Genomic DNA, 18,819 nt, shown 5'->3' with positions numbered 1-18,819 from the left:
GTTAACATATCCATCACCTCACACAGTTCTCACCTATAATTTTAAGTATCTACAATAAACTTGTAAAAAAAACACAATGTACATGCACTCTTTTAAATTTTGTATACATATATAAAGCAAAAAAAATAGTTTATATGAAATTAATACATCTTCAAGATTTAAAAAATGCTAACTGTACAGAAAGAATTCAGTCTTCTCTCTCACTAGTCCAACACCCTAGAATTAACAGCTTTCAAAATTTTTAATAGCTGTTGATAATAAGCTTTGTCAGTACTTATTTACCAATTTTAAAGATTTTTTTTTTTTATTTTTTAAATTTGTCAGAGAGAGAGGGAGAGAGAGCGAGCACAGGCGGACAGAATGGCAGGCAGAGGCAGAGGGAGAAGCAGGCTCCCTGCCAAGCAAGGAGCCCGATGTTGGACTCGATCCCAGGACGCTGGGATCATGACCTGAGCCGAAGGCAGCTGCTTAACCAACTGAGCCACCCAGGCGCCCCCTTATTTACCAATTTTAAATATTACCTCTTAACTTCCTACTGTGGGAGAAGAGAATTTAGCTCCTCACACAACCAATTCTACATTTACATTAGTTATTATTTCCTCTATTATTGATCTTTGTAACTTTACTTACACATTTACTTATGGTTTCATGTACTACTAATACTCCATTTTGTAAAATAAGAATCAAAGGATATTTTTTAGTGACCTTATTCTTTACTTTCAACTTGTAACTTCCATCAAATAATCTTATATTGAATGGTTAATAATTTTTCTGTTCTGTAACTATAATTATTTTTGTACTCTACTAAAAGTTTAAAGCCCAGTAAACATCATTTACATTAAGAAAACTATGTAAATAATACTCATTACATATTAAAGTAGTTTGCTATAATTTGTGTTTTTTCCTGTTCATATTATTTTTAATTTTCCTGGAGTATTTAATTCTTTGCCTTTTATCCCTACCTTAAATGGTTCTAAATTCTCAAGGTTACTCTCAAATCTCCGTTTTTACTGAATATTCCCCTCGTCAAGGTGATATATCAGTTAAGACCTACTTCTTAACAGTGATCCTAGGTCTTCTCTTCCCTCTACCTCATGTAAAAAAACTACTATTTTCTAGATCCACTGTCATTTTCTGGAGCACATTCTCTAATAACTTCCTAAAAGAAAGGGTATGTCATCAAGTCAATATTCTATATCCTTACATACCTGGAAATGTTCTTTCTAACTCTCACACTTCACTTACAGTTTGGATAAGTATAAAATCCTACATTGAAAATAATTTCTCCTCCAATCTTTCAAGACACTGATTCATTATATTCTACCACCCACAGTTAGTTGTATGAGTTGTATGAAGACTGATACCAATTTGATGTTTGTTCCTTTGTAGGTAACCTAGTTTTTCCTTGCTACAAGGTGTTTGTATCTGTTTTTTCATTCTTGGTATTTTGAAATCACAAAATGATGTATTTAGCTGAAAATCTTTTATATTTACTGTCTTAAGCACTTCTTGAGCTCTTTCAGTCTGGAAGTTCATGACTTTCAGTTCTAGAAAATTCTTTTATTTTTTTCTTTAAAATTTTCCTCCAATATATTTTAAGTTCTTTTTCTGGAACTCTAACTAGTGAGATAATGAACCTCCTACATAAAGGCACCAAATCATTTTTTTTTTCTTTGATACATTCCTTCTCTTTGGTTCTGTTTTACACCCTGGATTATTTCTCCAAATTTACCTTCCAAATTTCCTCCTACAGAACTTTAAATTTTAACCATCATCAGATTTAATTTACACAAACTCATATTTGGTATCTCATTATTCCATTCACATAGCTTGGTATGTTGGTGTTTTAATGTTACACATATCATCTTAACTCTCCCTGAAACTATATGTTATAGATTTTATATTTTTAATTTATTTTCTTTTATTCTTTTATTTTCTTCCAAATTTTTTACTACATTTTTTTTCATGTTGAAGGCATTCTTCAACTGTCTCAGGATTCGCGAATCCCCACTAGTATGTAAGAATAAGGCCATAAACAGATTAATTGGGAGGTCTAGTAGCATGTCTAGACTTTGGTGAATGACAAGTTTTTCTTTAGAGTAGTTAAGTGATTAACTAGCTGTCTCAAAGAGGAAACTTTAACTGCCAGAATGCAAAGGTCATTGCTCCAAAGTCATTTAATTCTTTTAGAGGGGGGAAAAAGCAACTCTGTTTCCCTACCCCAACTTGGCCTTAGCGTTTGGTGATTGGCCTGAATGGAAAAACTGTAATTAACTCCTTTATCTCCATTCTCCCAAAGTATCTAATTCCCTGCTCTCTATTTCATGCCTTGCATATTCAAATTCTGTACCTCTCTAGGATTCTGGGGGCTGGTGGGGGGGGCGCAGGACAAACTATAAAGATAGACCTTCTATCTTATAAGGCAGAGGATAACTCTGTTTTAATTGCTACAGGTTTTTAAAATGTTTTACAAATAATCAAGTATACATACAAACATAAAAATAAACATATAAAACAAAAATTTCACTAAATAATACTGATCCTGTAAGAAATTCTCTGGTATTTTCTATTGTATTTTCTAATGCTGATAAATTATTTTACAACATGTTATTGTGATGTGTGATCTGAGGCACGTGCACATGCACAAAACAAAAAGTGAAGTTGTGACTTGTTCTGTCATGTTTGTGACCACTCACTCTTCTGTGTTCTCTGCCCTACAAAATTTTTGAAATCTTTCATTCACTGGTGGCTCTTCTCTACTTTATTTTCACTGTATTTCTCTCTTTTATGTCTTTACTATAACTTTAGTAGGATCTACCAGAGCAAAAAAAAAATAAGTACAAGTGCTCAGGGAAAAAAAAAACCCTGGAAACTCCTGGTTTTTGAATTCTTCTAAAGTATTTTCAAAAACCAGGAGTTTCCTAAGCTCTTTCTGGCCTGATTTAAGATCCCTCTGCTAACTCTGATGGCCTCAATTGCTGTATTTTGGGACTTACCATTAGAGCTAGGGAATTAAAAAAGGAAAGTGATGGTAGTGACCATAAGAATCTATGCAAAAATGCCAATTAACTCTAAAATTAAAAGTAAATTGTGGCTATATGTTCAAAGTTAAACCTAAATACTTAAATGAAAAAATGGAAATTTCTTTTTTCACTTCTCTTTTTTTTTCTTTATAGCCATCCAGGGTTTGGGAAATTTCTTTCTGAGGGAAGACTTTAGGAAAGGCTCCTTTCACAGAGAAAATAATCAAAACCCAATTCTCAGAAGAAGTAAAGAGTACTTACAAAGCAAGGCTACTCAAAACATACTGTACGTGCTCACATTCATCTGGGAATGACACACTGGCTGATGTAAAACAGCAGAGTGCAGTCTGAAGAACCTGAAGCTGTGGCAAAGGGACCTGCCATCTTCCAGCATAATCTTCCACCACCTGGTAAGGAAATAATCCAAGAAGTACATTATTACAGAAAATGTTCTCAACATCTTGAGTTTAAAAATTATGATGACACTACTAAATAAAGCATTAGTTTAGTGTGAATTCAAATGATTTAGGGGAAAAAAACCTTATTATTTTCCTAGTGTACATCTGAAAATAAAATTAACTATTACCTTTGAAAATGTAGAGAAGAAATATAGGATATGAATAATTATACTGTCCAACTGCCAAATCTTTAATAAACTGTAACAAATGCCCTTCACCTCCCATATCCAGCCTTTGTCAAAACATCAATTATCAAAGATTAAAATAGCTAGGCAATAAAATATAGTAATAAAGAAAATTAGAAATGAACATGATTATTATCACTACTATTTATTTTAGACTAAATTCTAAGCATTCTGGCACCAATGGGTATTAAAAAGATACAGTGGCATGATGCTCTGATTATAAAAGTTTAAACTGCACAATATGATGGAGTAAAGAGTCCAGAATATAATTCGTCTTGGCTCTGACACTTCACTAGGGTTATGAATTTGGACAGGTCATCTTCCTTCTCTATGCATTAGTTTCCTCACTATAATAGAGATAATAATGCTTATCTTACAAGTTTACTGTGAAGCTAAATTAGAATAATTTAGGAGTAAGCATTTTAGAACCATCAATTGCTATAAAATGTTACTTATGATTTCTCATATACAAGACTGCTATAATAAAACAATGTATTATATTTTTAAATACCTCATATTATAGAGGTTGCCAAACTATGGCCTGCAGGCCAAATCTGGCCTGCCACCTGTTTCTGTATAGCCCACAAGCTAAGAATGTATGTTACATTTTTAAATGGTTGAAAAAAAGTATTTTATGATGCCTAAAAATCATATGAAATTCAAATTTCAGTGTCCATAGAGCTTTACTGGAACATAACCAGATTCATCCATTTACTTACTATCTATGGCTGCTTTCCTGCTATAACAACCAGTTACATAGTTATGACAGAAATCATATGGCTCACAAAGCCTAAAATATTTAATATCGGCCCCACTACAGAGAAGGTTTGCCAACTCTGCTTTAAAAGCTGGAAAAAAATAGAACAGAGTACAAAAGCCAAGAACACTCAGAGCTCAAGGACTTTTCATGCTCATCACTTCCTCTTAGGAGACAAATTTTGCATGGGTCTCTTGTACTTCTACAGTTTTTCAAAAAAAAAAAAGGCCGACTACCTTCATCTTTTCAAAGATATTCATAGGCAAAATCCTTGAAAAATAGAGGTGATGTCTCCCTCTACAGCAGTGAGCCTGTTTACTATTTAGCATAATCACAATGTCATCTCCCTCTGGAAGAAATGACACTTGTAGACCGTTATAAAAGATTAGGGTTCCCTTAGCTTGGGGTTCCTCAGCTATGATGAAAACTCACTGTGAATGCAGGATCCACCTATGCCACTTACGTCACCTTTATGAGAGTTGAGGGGCAAAGGGATCCACCATGAGCATGAAGGTCATGATGCTTGTTGTGCCATGAGTAATAAAGGTCATTATTTCTGACCCAGGAGTTTCATGTTTTCTGCCAGTATCCATGAAACTGTGGCAGGCTAACTTAGATAAAATCTTACACCTTAAACGGGTCTCTTACAATTCTAAATTGCATTACCAGAAAGTTAACTGGGAAGTAAAAATTACTGCTATGATGACCCCAAATAGGACACACTTTTCTAAGAAAACTACCAAAGGCAAAAAGAAAAGAAAAAAAAAAAAGGTTGGATAAATTGTGGTTACCTGCCTTTAAATTTTCTCTTCACTAGAGTGTTTGATCAGCTTTACTAATCTCTTTTTGGCCACCGTAACACCATTCTGATGACATCTAAAATATAGGTACCTGACAGTCTCCTATTTTCCTGTCCTCCATCCCAAACAGTCTGCCTTAATCCATATCTACTTATAAGCTTATTCACTTCCTATTTATGGGATGAGTTTATCTCCTTAGAAGGGAAACTTTCTATTTTCTCAGTTTCTGTTCTTCTTATAGCCTCCCTATTTCAACAAGATTCTGCTACTAATATTCTGCCTGATCTAGCTGAACCCAAACCTAACACAATAAAAGTCCTTGTGGGGGACATCTCCAGTAGGTTTGTTAAAATACCTATGATGGGATAGAAACAAAATTACTGAAACTTACATATCTTTTTATACTATTCAACATCATACCAGACACTGCTAATACACTGTAACATTAACCTAACACTTTAAGACTCACTATAACACTATTTCTCTTTTAAATATTTTCCTTAAAACATGTGACACTGCAAATTACATTGCCCTTTAATTTGAAGTTTTTTTCCTGTGCTATCATAAGCACCAGCTAATGAGAGTGCATACCATGATATCATAATCTGAATGTGCTGTACCAGGCCAAAGTACAGCAAACACCACATCTTCCATTTTCCTTTTTCTTTTGCATTCTAGTAAGTAACAGTCTTAACATAATGACCAAAATAATGTTCAAGTTGCTACAAACAATGGGAAAGTATTTATCTGGATCTTTAAAATCAACCATTGCAATAGTTCTAAATTCTTCAAGAAAATGGTCTAAGAAACAGGATCAAGATCAACCATCCATTAGAGATTTGTAAAAACTTTATTATTTTTTTTAAAGATTTTATTTATTTATTTGACAGAGAGATCGTGAGTAGGCAGAGAGGCAGGAAGAGAGAGAGAGGGAGGAAGCAGGCTCCCTGCTAAGCAGAGAGCCCAACTCGGGGCTGGACCCCAGGACCCTGAGATCATGACCTGAACTGAAGGCAGAGGCTTAACCCACTGAGCCACCCAGGCACCCCCCCCTTTTTTTTTATTTTGAAGGGCATAACAAACATACTGCAATGCAATTTACTATAATTTATAGAAACTATATAAATACTGCTGAAAGAAGTTACAGCTAAGGCCAAAAGCATGCCGTGATACAATGGGGAGTTGAAGAAAAGGGCACAGCTACTGCCGGAATAGTGCAATGATCCTACAGCACTTTCTCAGCACTCTCATTTACAGGAGCATATATCCTTACCTAAGAGGGATACAGTATATACTATACACTGCCATATCTTAATTTACAAAGGCAAATTATTGTGCGAATGAGCAGATTCATTCTTTGGCAAAATTGCCAAAAGACAGACTTAGTGTAAACCCATCCAATTAAAATACATTCATTATTTAAAGAACATTAAAATACACCATCCAAATCACCATGGACTGAAAAGTATCCCCCTTAAATTCATATGCAATCTATGCATTGAATGAATTTGCTAACTTTCAAATACCTGACGTAAACATTGTAATAGACATTGTCTTTTCCCCATCCCTTCAGTATGATTATGTTATTCATTGTAATATAGCTACTATTATATGTAATCCCCTAACTCTGTCTACTGAGGGGGCAATAAAAGCAGTAACACCCCAGTAGCAATATACACTTAGGGACCAAATCTTGGTTTCTAAACGCTATTCTCCATAAAAGAAACTTGGACTCCTCAAGGTCTCCACCAGCAGGCCTGAAGCAGGGAAAACACAAGATAAGACTAGAACATTTTGTGGTGCCGAAGTAATGAAATTCTGAAAAATGATGGGGTATAAAAACACAGGAGCCAACCTGAAGGAGCTCCTAAGTGCTATAGCTGGAACAATTTAAGCAACAAAATAAAAGATAGTATTGGACTTAAATCCATAGAACAAGATAAATATCGGAGTCCACAGTGATACAAATAATCAGTTAAGTAAATGTTAGAGATGAGACAGCACTTCCTCACAGAAAAGTCCAATTAATAAACAGAGAAGAAAAGAAGATATAGAGAATCAGCATTAGGCAAATACACAGTAATGAATGCTGCAGACAAGAGACACAGAGCAATGCTAGTATTTGTGGGTAAAGTTTCAGGCAAGGCCACCTGGGCGGCTCAGTTGGTAAGCAGCCGCCTTGGCTCAGGCTTATGATCCCAGAGTCCTGGGATGGAGCCCCAGGTTGGGCTTCCTGCTCAGCAGGGAGTCGGCTTTCTCTCCCTCTGTTCCTCCCTCCCTCAAGCTCATGTGTTCTCTCTCATTCTTTGCTCACTCTTTCTCTCAATAAATAAATAAAATCTTACGGGAAAAAAAAGTTTGAGGCAATGCAGGATTTGCAGTCTCAAGTATCTCCCCCAAGACATTTATCAACTAAAAATAAAAAGACACTAACTTAAGAGAGTGCAGAATCCCCCAGACACAAAACTAACCAATCATCAAAATAAATATCACCAGGAAGTAATAAAACATATCATTATCTCAATCTCTTCAGATGGCATACCAAGAAGAAACAGTGGCATTTTTGTGGTACTTTTGCCAATAATGCTAACTTCATCCCAATCATGAAAAACCATCGGACAACCCAACTGAGGGATGTTTTACAAAAAAACTAATCAGTATTCTTCAAATGTGTCAAGGTCATGAAAGATAAAAAACTGAAGAACTGTTACACACTGGAAGAAACTAAGGGTAAGTAACAACTAAATGCAATATGAGATCCAGAAATAACATCCTGGAACAGAAAAATCATCAGTGGAAAAACTGTTAAATTTCTAGTAAGGTCTATAATTTAGTGATTATTACACCACTGTTTTTTTTTTTTTTTAAGATTTTATTTATTTGTCAGAGAAAGCAAGCAAGCAGGGAGAACGAATGGCAGGCAGAGGGAGAAGCAGGCTCCTTGCTGAGCAAGGAATCTGATGTGGGACTCAGTCCCAGGATCCTGGGATTATGACCCAAGCTGAAGGCAGACAGACACTTAACTGAATGAACCACTCTGGTGTCCCTCATTTTAAATATTTTAGACAAAAGTTGATCCCTGTCAATTTTTCACGTTGATTCCAACTCACTAGGAGAATAATATATTAAATGCTTCCCTCATAAACATTAAACTGGCAAATAAACAAGCAAACCCCAAAATATATGCACAAGCAAATGCATATGAACAGCAAATCAGAATGTAGGATGCCAGTGGTATACACAGATTATGTTTGCACATAATAATGACTTAACTGTCTTGGGCTAAGCAGAGCTCTGCATCTGACTTCAATTCAGCATGGCCTAGCAGGTATGGCTGAGGCAGTGATTTTATTATTGCATTTTTTAAAAATGCCCTTTAGTTATACAGGGGTTTTAGACATTAATAGGTGGAAAATTTTTTGTTCTTTCTGTCTGGTTTCTCAAACAACTACAAGCCAGAGGATTAAATTGAGAAGCTGGTTAAATTCCATACGCACCTTACAACACTAGTATGTAAATGTCTAGCCTTTAAATTGTTAGTCCTGTGGAATATTGCTGAGTCATAAAAAAGAATGCAATCTTGCTATTTGCAATGAGGTGGATGGAGCTAGAGTAATAACAAACAAATAAGTCAGTCAGAAAAAGACAAAAACTGTATAATTTCACTCGTATGTGGAATTAAGAAACAAAAAAGATGCACAAAGGGGAAAAAGAGAAAGGAAAAAAAAATCAAGAAAGAGACTCTTAATTATAAAGAGCAAAATGATGGTTACCAAAAAGGAGAGGGTTGGAAGGATGGGGTAAATAGGTAATGGAGATTAAAGCATGCCCTTGCTGTGATGAGCACCAGGTAAGTTACAGAACTGTCAAATCACATATACTGTACATCCAGAACTAATATAACACGGTATATTAAAAAAAAATGAAATTTCTTAATTTGATAAAAACTGAAAAATAAATAGTCCTAGATCAGCTGAACTAACTCTGTCCCTCTCCTTCTTAATTTTGTTCTCAAAGAGCAGCTCTTAGATTCATGTAACCTGTCCAAAGGCTTCTAAACTCGGTGTCACAATATGGTCTCAGGTAGCTTCTGGAATTGATAAGTACATAAATCTAATTAAGGATGCAGATATGAAGATTTTATCTGAGTTCAACAAAGACGGCCAGTAGATTTTATCAAGTGAACAGATGAAAAAGAGTCAGATTCCTTATTATATAGTGCATAAATCATTTTCTTAGACTGGGACAGAAGAAAAATTCAATGGATTATTATAAATTCAAAGGCCAAAAGAGAAACTTAAAAGGTCCATGCATCAAACACTAACTTTAGGTACCAGGTTTGCTTACTCTCAAGAACTAAATATGCTTAAAAATAATACAGTTAAAAAACAGTGGTAGAGTTAAAAAAATAAAAGGAGGTAGGTTATGTTGATAAAGATGAAAGAGAGGTACTACCTTAAGAGTAAGTTCACACTTAGAATTAAGACTAGATAGGGGAACCTGCATGGTTCAGTCAGTTAAGCAGTCTGACTCTTGATTTCTGCTCAGGTCATGATCTCAAAGTCATGAGATGGAGCCCTGCATCAGGCTTCGTGCTCAGCGGAGAGTCTGCTTAAAATTCTCTCCCTCCCCTTGTCCCTCTGCTCCTTCCCTTGCTCCCTCTCTCTCTTTCTCAAATAAATAAATCTTTAAAAAAAAAAAAAAAAAAGACAACTAGACAGACAGGAAAAAAGGAAAAGGAAATACATATATACCAGAACTATGTGCTCTTAAAAGCGGAATTAAACGGAAAAGGATATTTTAGTTGTTCCTCATTAGAGAGGAAGGGTGACTAGTTCCAAAGGTATGTAACAGAAGAATGGAAAGTAACTTTGGATAGAAATCTAAGTGAACCAGACTAGAAATTCAACTATGGCAAGATGTTCTTTTAAAGAAATAGAAAGTCCATAATAAGACCAAGTGAAAAACCACACCTTGAAGGCCATTATATAAGGTAACATAAAATTTGCACAGATCTGAAGGTAAAACAAAACAAAACAAAACAAACAAACAAAAAAACCTGGAAAATTACCTTAAAATACCAGAAGCATTTCATGGACATTTCAAATTACTAGTTATTATGGAGGGTAATATATGGTATGGCATGGTGCCACAATGGAAAGGACCCAAGGAACTCAAAGTTAGGCATCAGAGAGTGAATAAGGAAAAGCAACACTGAAGAAAAACAGGAAGTCAGTCCTAGGTCTGAGGTTGCGCTGATAAAATTTTCTTTAAGTGAGGGAGATGAAGAGTGGCCAAAATTCGTCCGATAATGAATGTTTTTTAATGAACTCAGAATTCCTTGACTTTCATCTGTGATGTCATGGGAGATCTTAAAAGAGGTAACTGTAGAACATTCAAACCTGAGCCCAAATGCAAAGAGAAAGGAAAAGTTAGACAAGAAAAGCCAACTAAAGGCTAAAATGTAAACAAAAGGGTGCCTGGGTGGCTCAGTGGGTTAAGCCGCTGCCTTCGGCTCAGGTCGTGATCTCGGGGTCCTGGGATCGAGTCCCGCATCGGGCTCTCTGCTCAGCGGGAGGCCTGCTTCCCTCTCTCTCTCTCTCTCTGCCTTCCTCTCCGTCTACTTGTGATCTCTCTCTGTCAAATAAATAAATAAAATCTTAAAAATAAATAAATAAATAAATAAATAAATAAAATGTAAACAAAAACCAGGTATGTTTATCTGAAAGAGTGTAACTTACTATTGCTGAAAGGAAATGTGACAAAAAGGAATGTTTATACTGTCAATGAGACAGAACAAATGATGCAAGGCCCAGAACAGTTCAAAGCAGGGTAAAGAAAAGGTCTAGAGGAGCAAATGGCAAAAGAGATTGTTTTCACCTGGCTCTTTCAAGCACACACATCAGAAACATCAAAAGCAGCTTCATTTCTGGTACCTGTTTATGGTTATTACCCAATTAATAAAAATGTGGGGCACATCAGGAGTGCTTTTATAAAGGTTCTAGCTCAATAGGTCTGAGAATTTCAGGGAAGATGGCAACAGCCAAGGTAGCCCAGGACTAAAAATGTCTTGGCACAAGCCTGGGAACAAAGAAATCCAGAGATAAGGACAGAACACTTGGGCTTTGGAAATTGTAGGGCTGGAGTCCTATGGATATTGTGCCTTGAACTTTACACACTACAAGTGATACACTATTTACAAAAGATAGTACAGAAGCTGTGCCGTAAACAGAATGCACACTTATTACAGCACAGGAATACCAGGACTACACAAAAGAAATGGAAATTAAAAGCTTTTAATATATGAAAAAAATTTAAAGGAGGAAACATCAAACATACTCTAGTGCCCCGGGCTGCCTTCCACAGAAACTTGCAAACTTTGCAAGGCAGAAATTCAAATACACTTTCAAGGAAGTAGAAATGTTCAGATTAAGTGTTCCCACTGCACCCCCCCCCCAAAAATATGATAAACATAAAATGGCACATTCAAACACTTGATGAATTTTCCCAGTAAAACTTAGGTATAAGTTCTAGGCCCCGGCAGTTGGCATAACTCACTGGCACCCTAGTAAGGTTGAAACCAAAATTGATTTGATATCCTGTTTTCTGTGCACCCATCGTTCCTGTGATATCACCGAAGTCTACTGGCAAAAGTAATGCATGTCAGGGCCCCTGGGTGGCTCAGTGGGTTAACCCTCTGCCTTTGGCTCAGGTCATGATCTGAGTCCTGGGATCCAGCCCCACATGGGCTCTCCGCTCAGCAGGGAGCCTGCTCCCCACCACCCCCCCACACCTGCCTCTCTGCCTACTTGTGATCTCTCTGTCAAATAAAAAAATAAAATCTTAAAAAAAAAAAAGTAATGCATGTCAACTGGACTATGTACTAAGTTGAAGGAATTACTGTTTTAAATTTAATGGGTATTGGACTGAGTAGAGTAATACGTTTTCCCCTACTGACCTTCTGGATTCTTTAAAAAATTAAGACACAAAACAAACCGGGAGTTAAATAATCCTCTTTTAGAGAATTGAAAAAAGCTACTTCCAATCAGAGAAAAACCACCCAAGCTACAGCTCTTGAAAAATCCCCACCTCTAACTGTAGGGGCACATGAAAGACCACTGGCTCTGATTAAGCAATATTCTGAAAGGAACAAATTTGGGATCTTACCCTCTTTGGATTCTTTGTAAACAGGATAATGGGAGACAATTCATTTGATCAAATTTGATACATTATTAGTTGACATTTGGTCCCCTGTCCCCAAATTAAAACCTGGAAAGAAATTTTAAACTTAAAAATGACTACAAGTAAGTTAACACTCAAACACAGAAGGCTCCTCTATTAAAAAGCCTTTACTAAAAAGAGAAAAGAAATTATGAGTTCTGTATTTCAATAAACTTTATCATCAGTTACCTGAAAATGCCTTGTTCTTAAATGGGAATGCATATCCTCGACATTAAAAAAAAAGTCTGTTTTGGCTAGGGACTAACAATTCTGTTCCTTTTTTTTTTTTTCTTTTAAGAATGCACTAACTCTTCCGACCCAGTAGTCAAACTGTACTGATCATTTAGATCCCTTAATTGGTCCTTCTACCATTTACTATTAATATTACCACCATATTCCTAGACACTTCAAACTAGAAACCCAATGCAAGTTCATAAAATTCTTTGTTCCTGTCTCCACATTTAACCAGATGCTAAATACTTTATTTCCGTATTTCCTGAAATTGTTCTTGTCTCTCCATTTTCACTGCCTCGTCAGGCCCTTAATCACTCCTTTTCTAAAATACTCCAAAAGCTTCCTTTTGTCTAGGCTTTCATTCATTACTTCATCAAGTTTATTTTAAAACAATATTTTATGAGTAATAATGGTACCATTGTGCCCTTAAACCTAAAATTCAAATTCCTAAGCCAAGATCTAGACCAACCCATTTTTTCTTTAATCTTAATATGGACCAATACTTTTCTGAATATATGTTTTAGTCCAGTGGTTCTCAAACTTTAGTATGCATCATAATCATGGGGAGGCTCTTAAAAAAACAGACTGCTGGGTCCCAGCCCAAGTTTCAAGATTCCATAGGTCTGGGGTGAGGCCAAGAATTTGCATTGCTAATAGTCTTCACACTCTATTGCAGGTCTAGGGAATCACACTTTCAAGAACCACAGCCCTACACAATTAACTACCCCCATTCATAAATACATCAATATCATCTACTTTTTAACAAATTATCTCCTCTACTTATACTTTCCTCCTACTCATACCACTTCCTTTTTCATGTCTACATTTTAATACTAACAATTTTTTAAGACTCAATTCAAATGTTATCTCATCCACTAAAACTTTCCCAAATTACGACTATTAGAAATAGTCTCTCCAGCTGAACTTGGAGAGGACTTAATATACACTGTGTTAGTGGACTAGCCACCATTCGCTGTTTTAGGTTTATTTATATTTATTCATTCATTTATTCTAAACTTATTGAGTACTTACTGTGTACCAAGTACTCTCATGCTTTCATTTTTAGTAGAAGGAAAACTGGTACACAAATATTCATCAGATGGTGTTAAGTACCTTGGAAAACAAAACTCTAGGTAAACGGAAAAGAGAATGCTAGAGATAGGATGCTACCTTATACTTTATGTGGGGTGTTCAAGGAAAGCTTCCATCTCTTATAAAAGGATATTTGAGGAGGGTCCTAGAGCAAACCATATAGAAATCCAAACGAAAAGTGTTTCTGACAGACAAAACAAAAGCCAATTGCGAAGGCCAAGGGCAGGGGCATACTTATTCAAGTTAAAGGAAGTGCAAAAATGCTAGTGCAGTTGAAGGTTATTAGTGGAGGCAAAGAGTATTATGAGACTAGTCAAAGAGATAGAAAAGAGCCTGATCATAAAGCACTATAGTCCACTATAAGAATTTTGGCTTTCTGAGACAGAAAAGCATGAAGGTTTAGAAGAGATCTCACGTATCTTTAAAGGGATCACTTTGGTTGTATGGAAAATAAACAAAAAAACTGGAAGCAGGAGATAAAATAATCCAGAGAAAAGATAACTGTGGTTTAGATCAAGGTCATAACAGTGCATGTCAGATATGTCTTTTCTCCCTTATCAGATGTTTCAGTTCCTTAAAGGCAGAGGTTGTGACTTTTTTCCTTCTTAAATCCCCTATAACCATTAAAATGAAGCTTTTCATAGTTTACAATTTTTTTCTTTAGGAATACTTTCTATAACACTTCAACGGTACTTTATCTATATCTATGCCTAAAATAATTAAGGATAATTCTACTGGTATTAAGAAAAAGTAAGTTACATACTGTCTGAAAGACACATATGCAGCATTTTAAAAGCACCTATTAAGTTATGAATACTTAATACTTGAAGGTAAATTCAAAGTATAAAAGAGAGAACACAGGGTGCCTGGGTGGATCAGTGGATTAAAGCCTCTGCCTTTGGCTCAAATCATGATCCCAAGGTCTTGGGCTCTCTGCTAAGCAGGGAGCCTGCTTCCCCCCTTCTCTCTGCCTGCCTCTCCCTCTGCCTACTTGTGATCTCTGTCTGTCAAATAAATAAAAATAAAAATAAATAAATCTTAAAAAAAAAAATTCCAAGTCAAAGAAGACAGACCAAAAAGACCACATAGTTGATAATCCCATTCGTATGAAATGTCCAGAAAAGACAAATTTAGAAAAACAGAAAACAGATCAGTGACTTACAGTGAAACTGCAGATCAGTTGTAAACAAAGTATAGGGACTTTGTGGGAGTGATAAAAGAGAAAAAAAGAATCTCAAGAGTTTAAGAACAAAATGACTTCCGCTAATATAGAAAATTAAGAAACTATAAATACAGTAATTTTTTTCATAAAAATCAAGAAAAGTTAAGGAGCAGCATAGTTAGAGCTAAGTGCCAAGAAGCAAAAATTGCATATCCACTCTAAGTATACAAGCACAGGTGACAGAGGAAATCAAAATAATAAAAGGATAAATGAATTTTAAGATCCTCGTAACTTAGTTCTACCTACTTTTTTACAACTTTCTCCTCTCTAGAGGAGTTTGGATTATATATGAAAACAAAATCATCTATCATTGTACTGTCCACATATAACCACTACATCATGGTGTATTTCCCTTTTCAAGCTGTGTGACTTGGGGTTAGTTGCTTAATCTCTCTGAGTCTCACCTGCACTATTCATAAAATGAAGATTAAAAATAGTATCTATCTCACAGGGTTGTTGCAAAGAATAAATGAGAATCTAGGACATGGGCTGACATACTTTTTCTTAAAGAGCCAAAAAGCAGCTTATGGACCATACATTCTCTATCCCAACTACTCAACCCTGCTGTTGTATCATGAAAGCAGTCATAGAAAATGTAAAAATGAATGTGCAATACTGCTTATGTCACAATGGCTTACAGCAAAGGTTCATAACTTTTTGGTGTTTTGGGATTGTTGTTGAGATGTGTTGTGTTTTTTTAGCAAGTTTTGAAATTCTTTTTTTTTTTTTAAAGATTTTATTTATTTATTTGACAGAGAGAAATCACAAGTAGGCAGAGAAGCAGGCAGAGAGAGAGGAGGAAGCAGGCTCCCTGCTGAGCAGAAAGCCCGATGCGGGGCTCAAACCCAGGACCTGGGATCATGACCTGAGCCGAAGGCAGCGGCTTAACCCACTGAGCCACCCAGGCGCCCCAGCAAGTTTTGAAATTCTTAAAGAGAAACTGACAAAAACAAAAAGCAGACCAAAAATATCTTCAGTCTTATTCAACAAGGAAATGACAAATACAGCTTTTTGCAAACAATTTCAGAGAGTTCACAGACCTTCTGAAGTATACAAATGGCTCCTATATTATATCATCAAAAAATCCTATTTCTAGGGGTGCCTGGGTGGCTCAGTGGGTTAAGCCTCTGCCTTGGGCTCAGGTCATGATCTCAGGGTCCTGGGATGGAGCCCCACATGGGGTCTCTGCTCAGCAGAGAACCTGCTTTCCTCTCTCTCTCTCTCTCTCTGCCTGCTGCTCTGCCTACTTGTGATCTCTCTCTCTCTCTGTGTCAAATAAATAAAATCTTTAAAAAAAAAATCCTATTTCTAATGAAGTGGCTCATTTATCTTCACCACACTTGCCTTCTCTAAACTACATAGGAGCACAGTGAGACCACACCAGCCTACGTTCAAGCTATATAATCCTGTTACAAATTTTCTACCTAAATTTTTTTTGTATTATTGTATTTTCCTAGGTCATTATATAGTCATTGAACACATCATTTTTTAAGGCTAAATAATAGTTTATGGGGGCTGAAAAGTTTTCAACTATTTTAGATGTTCTGGCTGCTTTTATATTTTCAATTTATTCCTTTCATTAATTACAATTAATGTTATGATAAAGTCTTATATCCAAATTTATATTTCCTCAAAAGTTAATGCTTAAGGAAAAATACTAAGCCAACTGGTAAAAATTATTTTTAATGTTTGTAATATATTTTGATGAATAGTGGTCCAGAAAAGTTGTGGTGATATTTACTCCCACAGCTGAAAATGAGCTGTCCATTTCACTAAACCCTCTTAAGCATGGAATATAAATTTTAGACTTAACTTTTTACCTGTGAGACCTTTAGGCAAGAGTTTTCAAAACATGGTAAAAGGAAAGATAATTAAGCTCTAAAATGCATACCCACTATATCCTAGATTAGTTAAGAATTCCACATCTAGGGGCGCCTGGGTGGCTCAGTGGGTTAAGCCGCTGCCTTCGGCTCAGGTCATGATCTCAGGGTCCTGGGATCGAGTCCCACATCGGGCTCTCTGCTCAGCAAGAAGCCTGCTTCCCTCTCTCTCTCTCTCTCTCTCTCTGCCTTCCTCTCCATCTACTTGTGATCTCTCTCTGTCAAATAAATAAATAAAATCTTTAAAAAAAAAAAAAAAAGAATTCCACATCTACACAAGGTTATAGCTAAGTAATATGTACAGACTTTAATCATTGAAGATAAATATCTAAAACACATTCCATACTCTCCTGCCTTCAAAACACAATAACATGGGGCGCCTGGGTGGCTCAGTGGGTTAAGCCGCTGCCTTCGGCTCGGGTCATGATCTCAGGGTCCTGGGATCGAGTCCCACATCGGGCTCTCTGCTCAGCAAGAAGCCTGCTTCCCTCCCTCTCTCTCTCTCTGCCTTCCTCTCAGTCTACTTGTGATCTCTCTCTGTCAAATAAATAAATAAAATCTTTAAAAAAAAAAAAACAACATAATTTGCAATGATGTGGAACTAGAGGATGGATGGAACTAGATGGATGGAACTAGAGGGTATTATACTGAGGGAAGTAAGTCAATCAGAGAAAGACAATTATCATATGATCTCCCTGATATGAGGAATCTGAGAAGCAACACTGGGGGCTTGGGGAGTAGGGAAGAAAAAAATGAAACAAGGGGCGCCTGGGTGGCTCAGTGGGTTAAAGCCTCTGCCTCCGGCTTGGGTCATGATCCCAGGGTCCTGGGATCGAGCCTCGCATCGGGCTCTCTGCTCAGCAGGGAGTCTGCTTCCTCCTCTCTCTCTGCCTGCCTCTCTGCCTACTTGTGACCTCTCTCTCTCTCTCTCTCTAATAAATAAAAAATATCTTAAAAAAAATGAAACAAATTGGGATCGGGAGGGAGACAAACTGTAAGAGATTCTTAATCTCACAAAACAACCTGAGGGGTGGGGGGTTAAAGAGAGGGTGGTTGAGTTATGGACATTGGGGAGGTTATGTACTATGGTGAGAGCTGTGAAGTGTGTAAGCCTGACAATTCACAGACCTGTATCCCTGGGACTAATAATACATTATATGTTAATAAAAAAAAATGTTATATATTAGTTGTTACACAAATAAAATGCCCTATTATCCAAATAGAAAAACAACAACAACGTAATAACATAAAATAACTTCTACTGGTATGTAAGCATCAGAACTCTTGCATTTTAAGAATAAATACTATAGTGAGCCACTGCTTCTGAGAGAAGTATATCCCATTTAGGTGGGTTGAGAGAAACAAAAGAAATAAAAGAGTTGAGAATCACTTCTTAAAGGGAATTTCTGATAGCTTAAGTTTGATTTTTTTCTCTTTTTCATTCATGAACATCTTTAGTTTCTGCTGCCTTGACTCTTTTTTAATCACTATTTCTACTCAGTCCACAACTGCTTTATTAAATAAATATACACAGATGTTACGATACCAAATGCATACTCCTAGGTACAGTATAATGTAAGTGTATACTGAAATGGCTAAAAACATACAGGCTCTGGACAGTCAGGCTGGCCAGATTCCACTCTGACAACCACATACTATCTACAGTGCCTTCGTCAAGCCATTAACTCTCTCGGTCTTAAGTTTCCTGATCTGTAAAATGGGAACAGGGACACATAACCTGTAGGGTAATGGATCAGGTGATAAGACACATGAAAGGATTCTTACGATGATGTGAGGTAATAAAATGCCTAAGTCATGAAATGAAGTGAGATGAATGACAAAGGTAATGTGACATAGTGTTAGGCTACCTCTGACCTTTTGACAATATGTCAAAAGGAGGATCATCTGCTTCTGGACCACAGCTGACCTCAGGTAACTGAAAACACA

The 18,819-nt window shown here is 36.4% G+C and overlaps 1 protein-coding gene and 1 long non-coding RNA gene across 2 annotated transcripts in view; one reads left to right on the top strand and one right to left on the bottom strand.

Annotated features, from left to right (window-relative positions):
- LOC125095814 (uncharacterized) overlaps positions 1-3,308 on the top strand; it is a 62,085-nt gene extending 58,777 nt beyond the window's left edge. The window contains exon 4 of the long non-coding RNA XR_007125959.1: positions 3,177-3,308. This is a non-coding gene — a long non-coding RNA (uncharacterized LOC125095814). The remainder of the gene's footprint in view (positions 1-3,176) is intronic.
- The window catches only part of ZNF654 (zinc finger protein 654), an 81,557-nt gene that overhangs the window by 53,400 nt on the left and 9,338 nt on the right, over positions 1-18,819 (bottom strand). The window contains exon 2 of the mRNA XM_047722275.1: positions 3,285-3,430. Within this exon, the coding sequence (XP_047578231.1) occupies positions 3,285-3,430 (146 nt within the window). The remainder of the gene's footprint in view (positions 1-3,284; positions 3,431-18,819) is intronic.

This window comes from Lutra lutra, chromosome 1, assembly GCF_902655055.1.
Source record: "Lutra lutra chromosome 1, mLutLut1.2, whole genome shotgun sequence".
In the NCBI taxonomy this organism is placed as follows: domain Eukaryota; kingdom Metazoa; phylum Chordata; class Mammalia; order Carnivora; family Mustelidae; genus Lutra; species Lutra lutra.
Note: the sequence above shows the minus strand (reverse complement) of the source record. Positions and strands in the feature narration are given on the sequence as shown.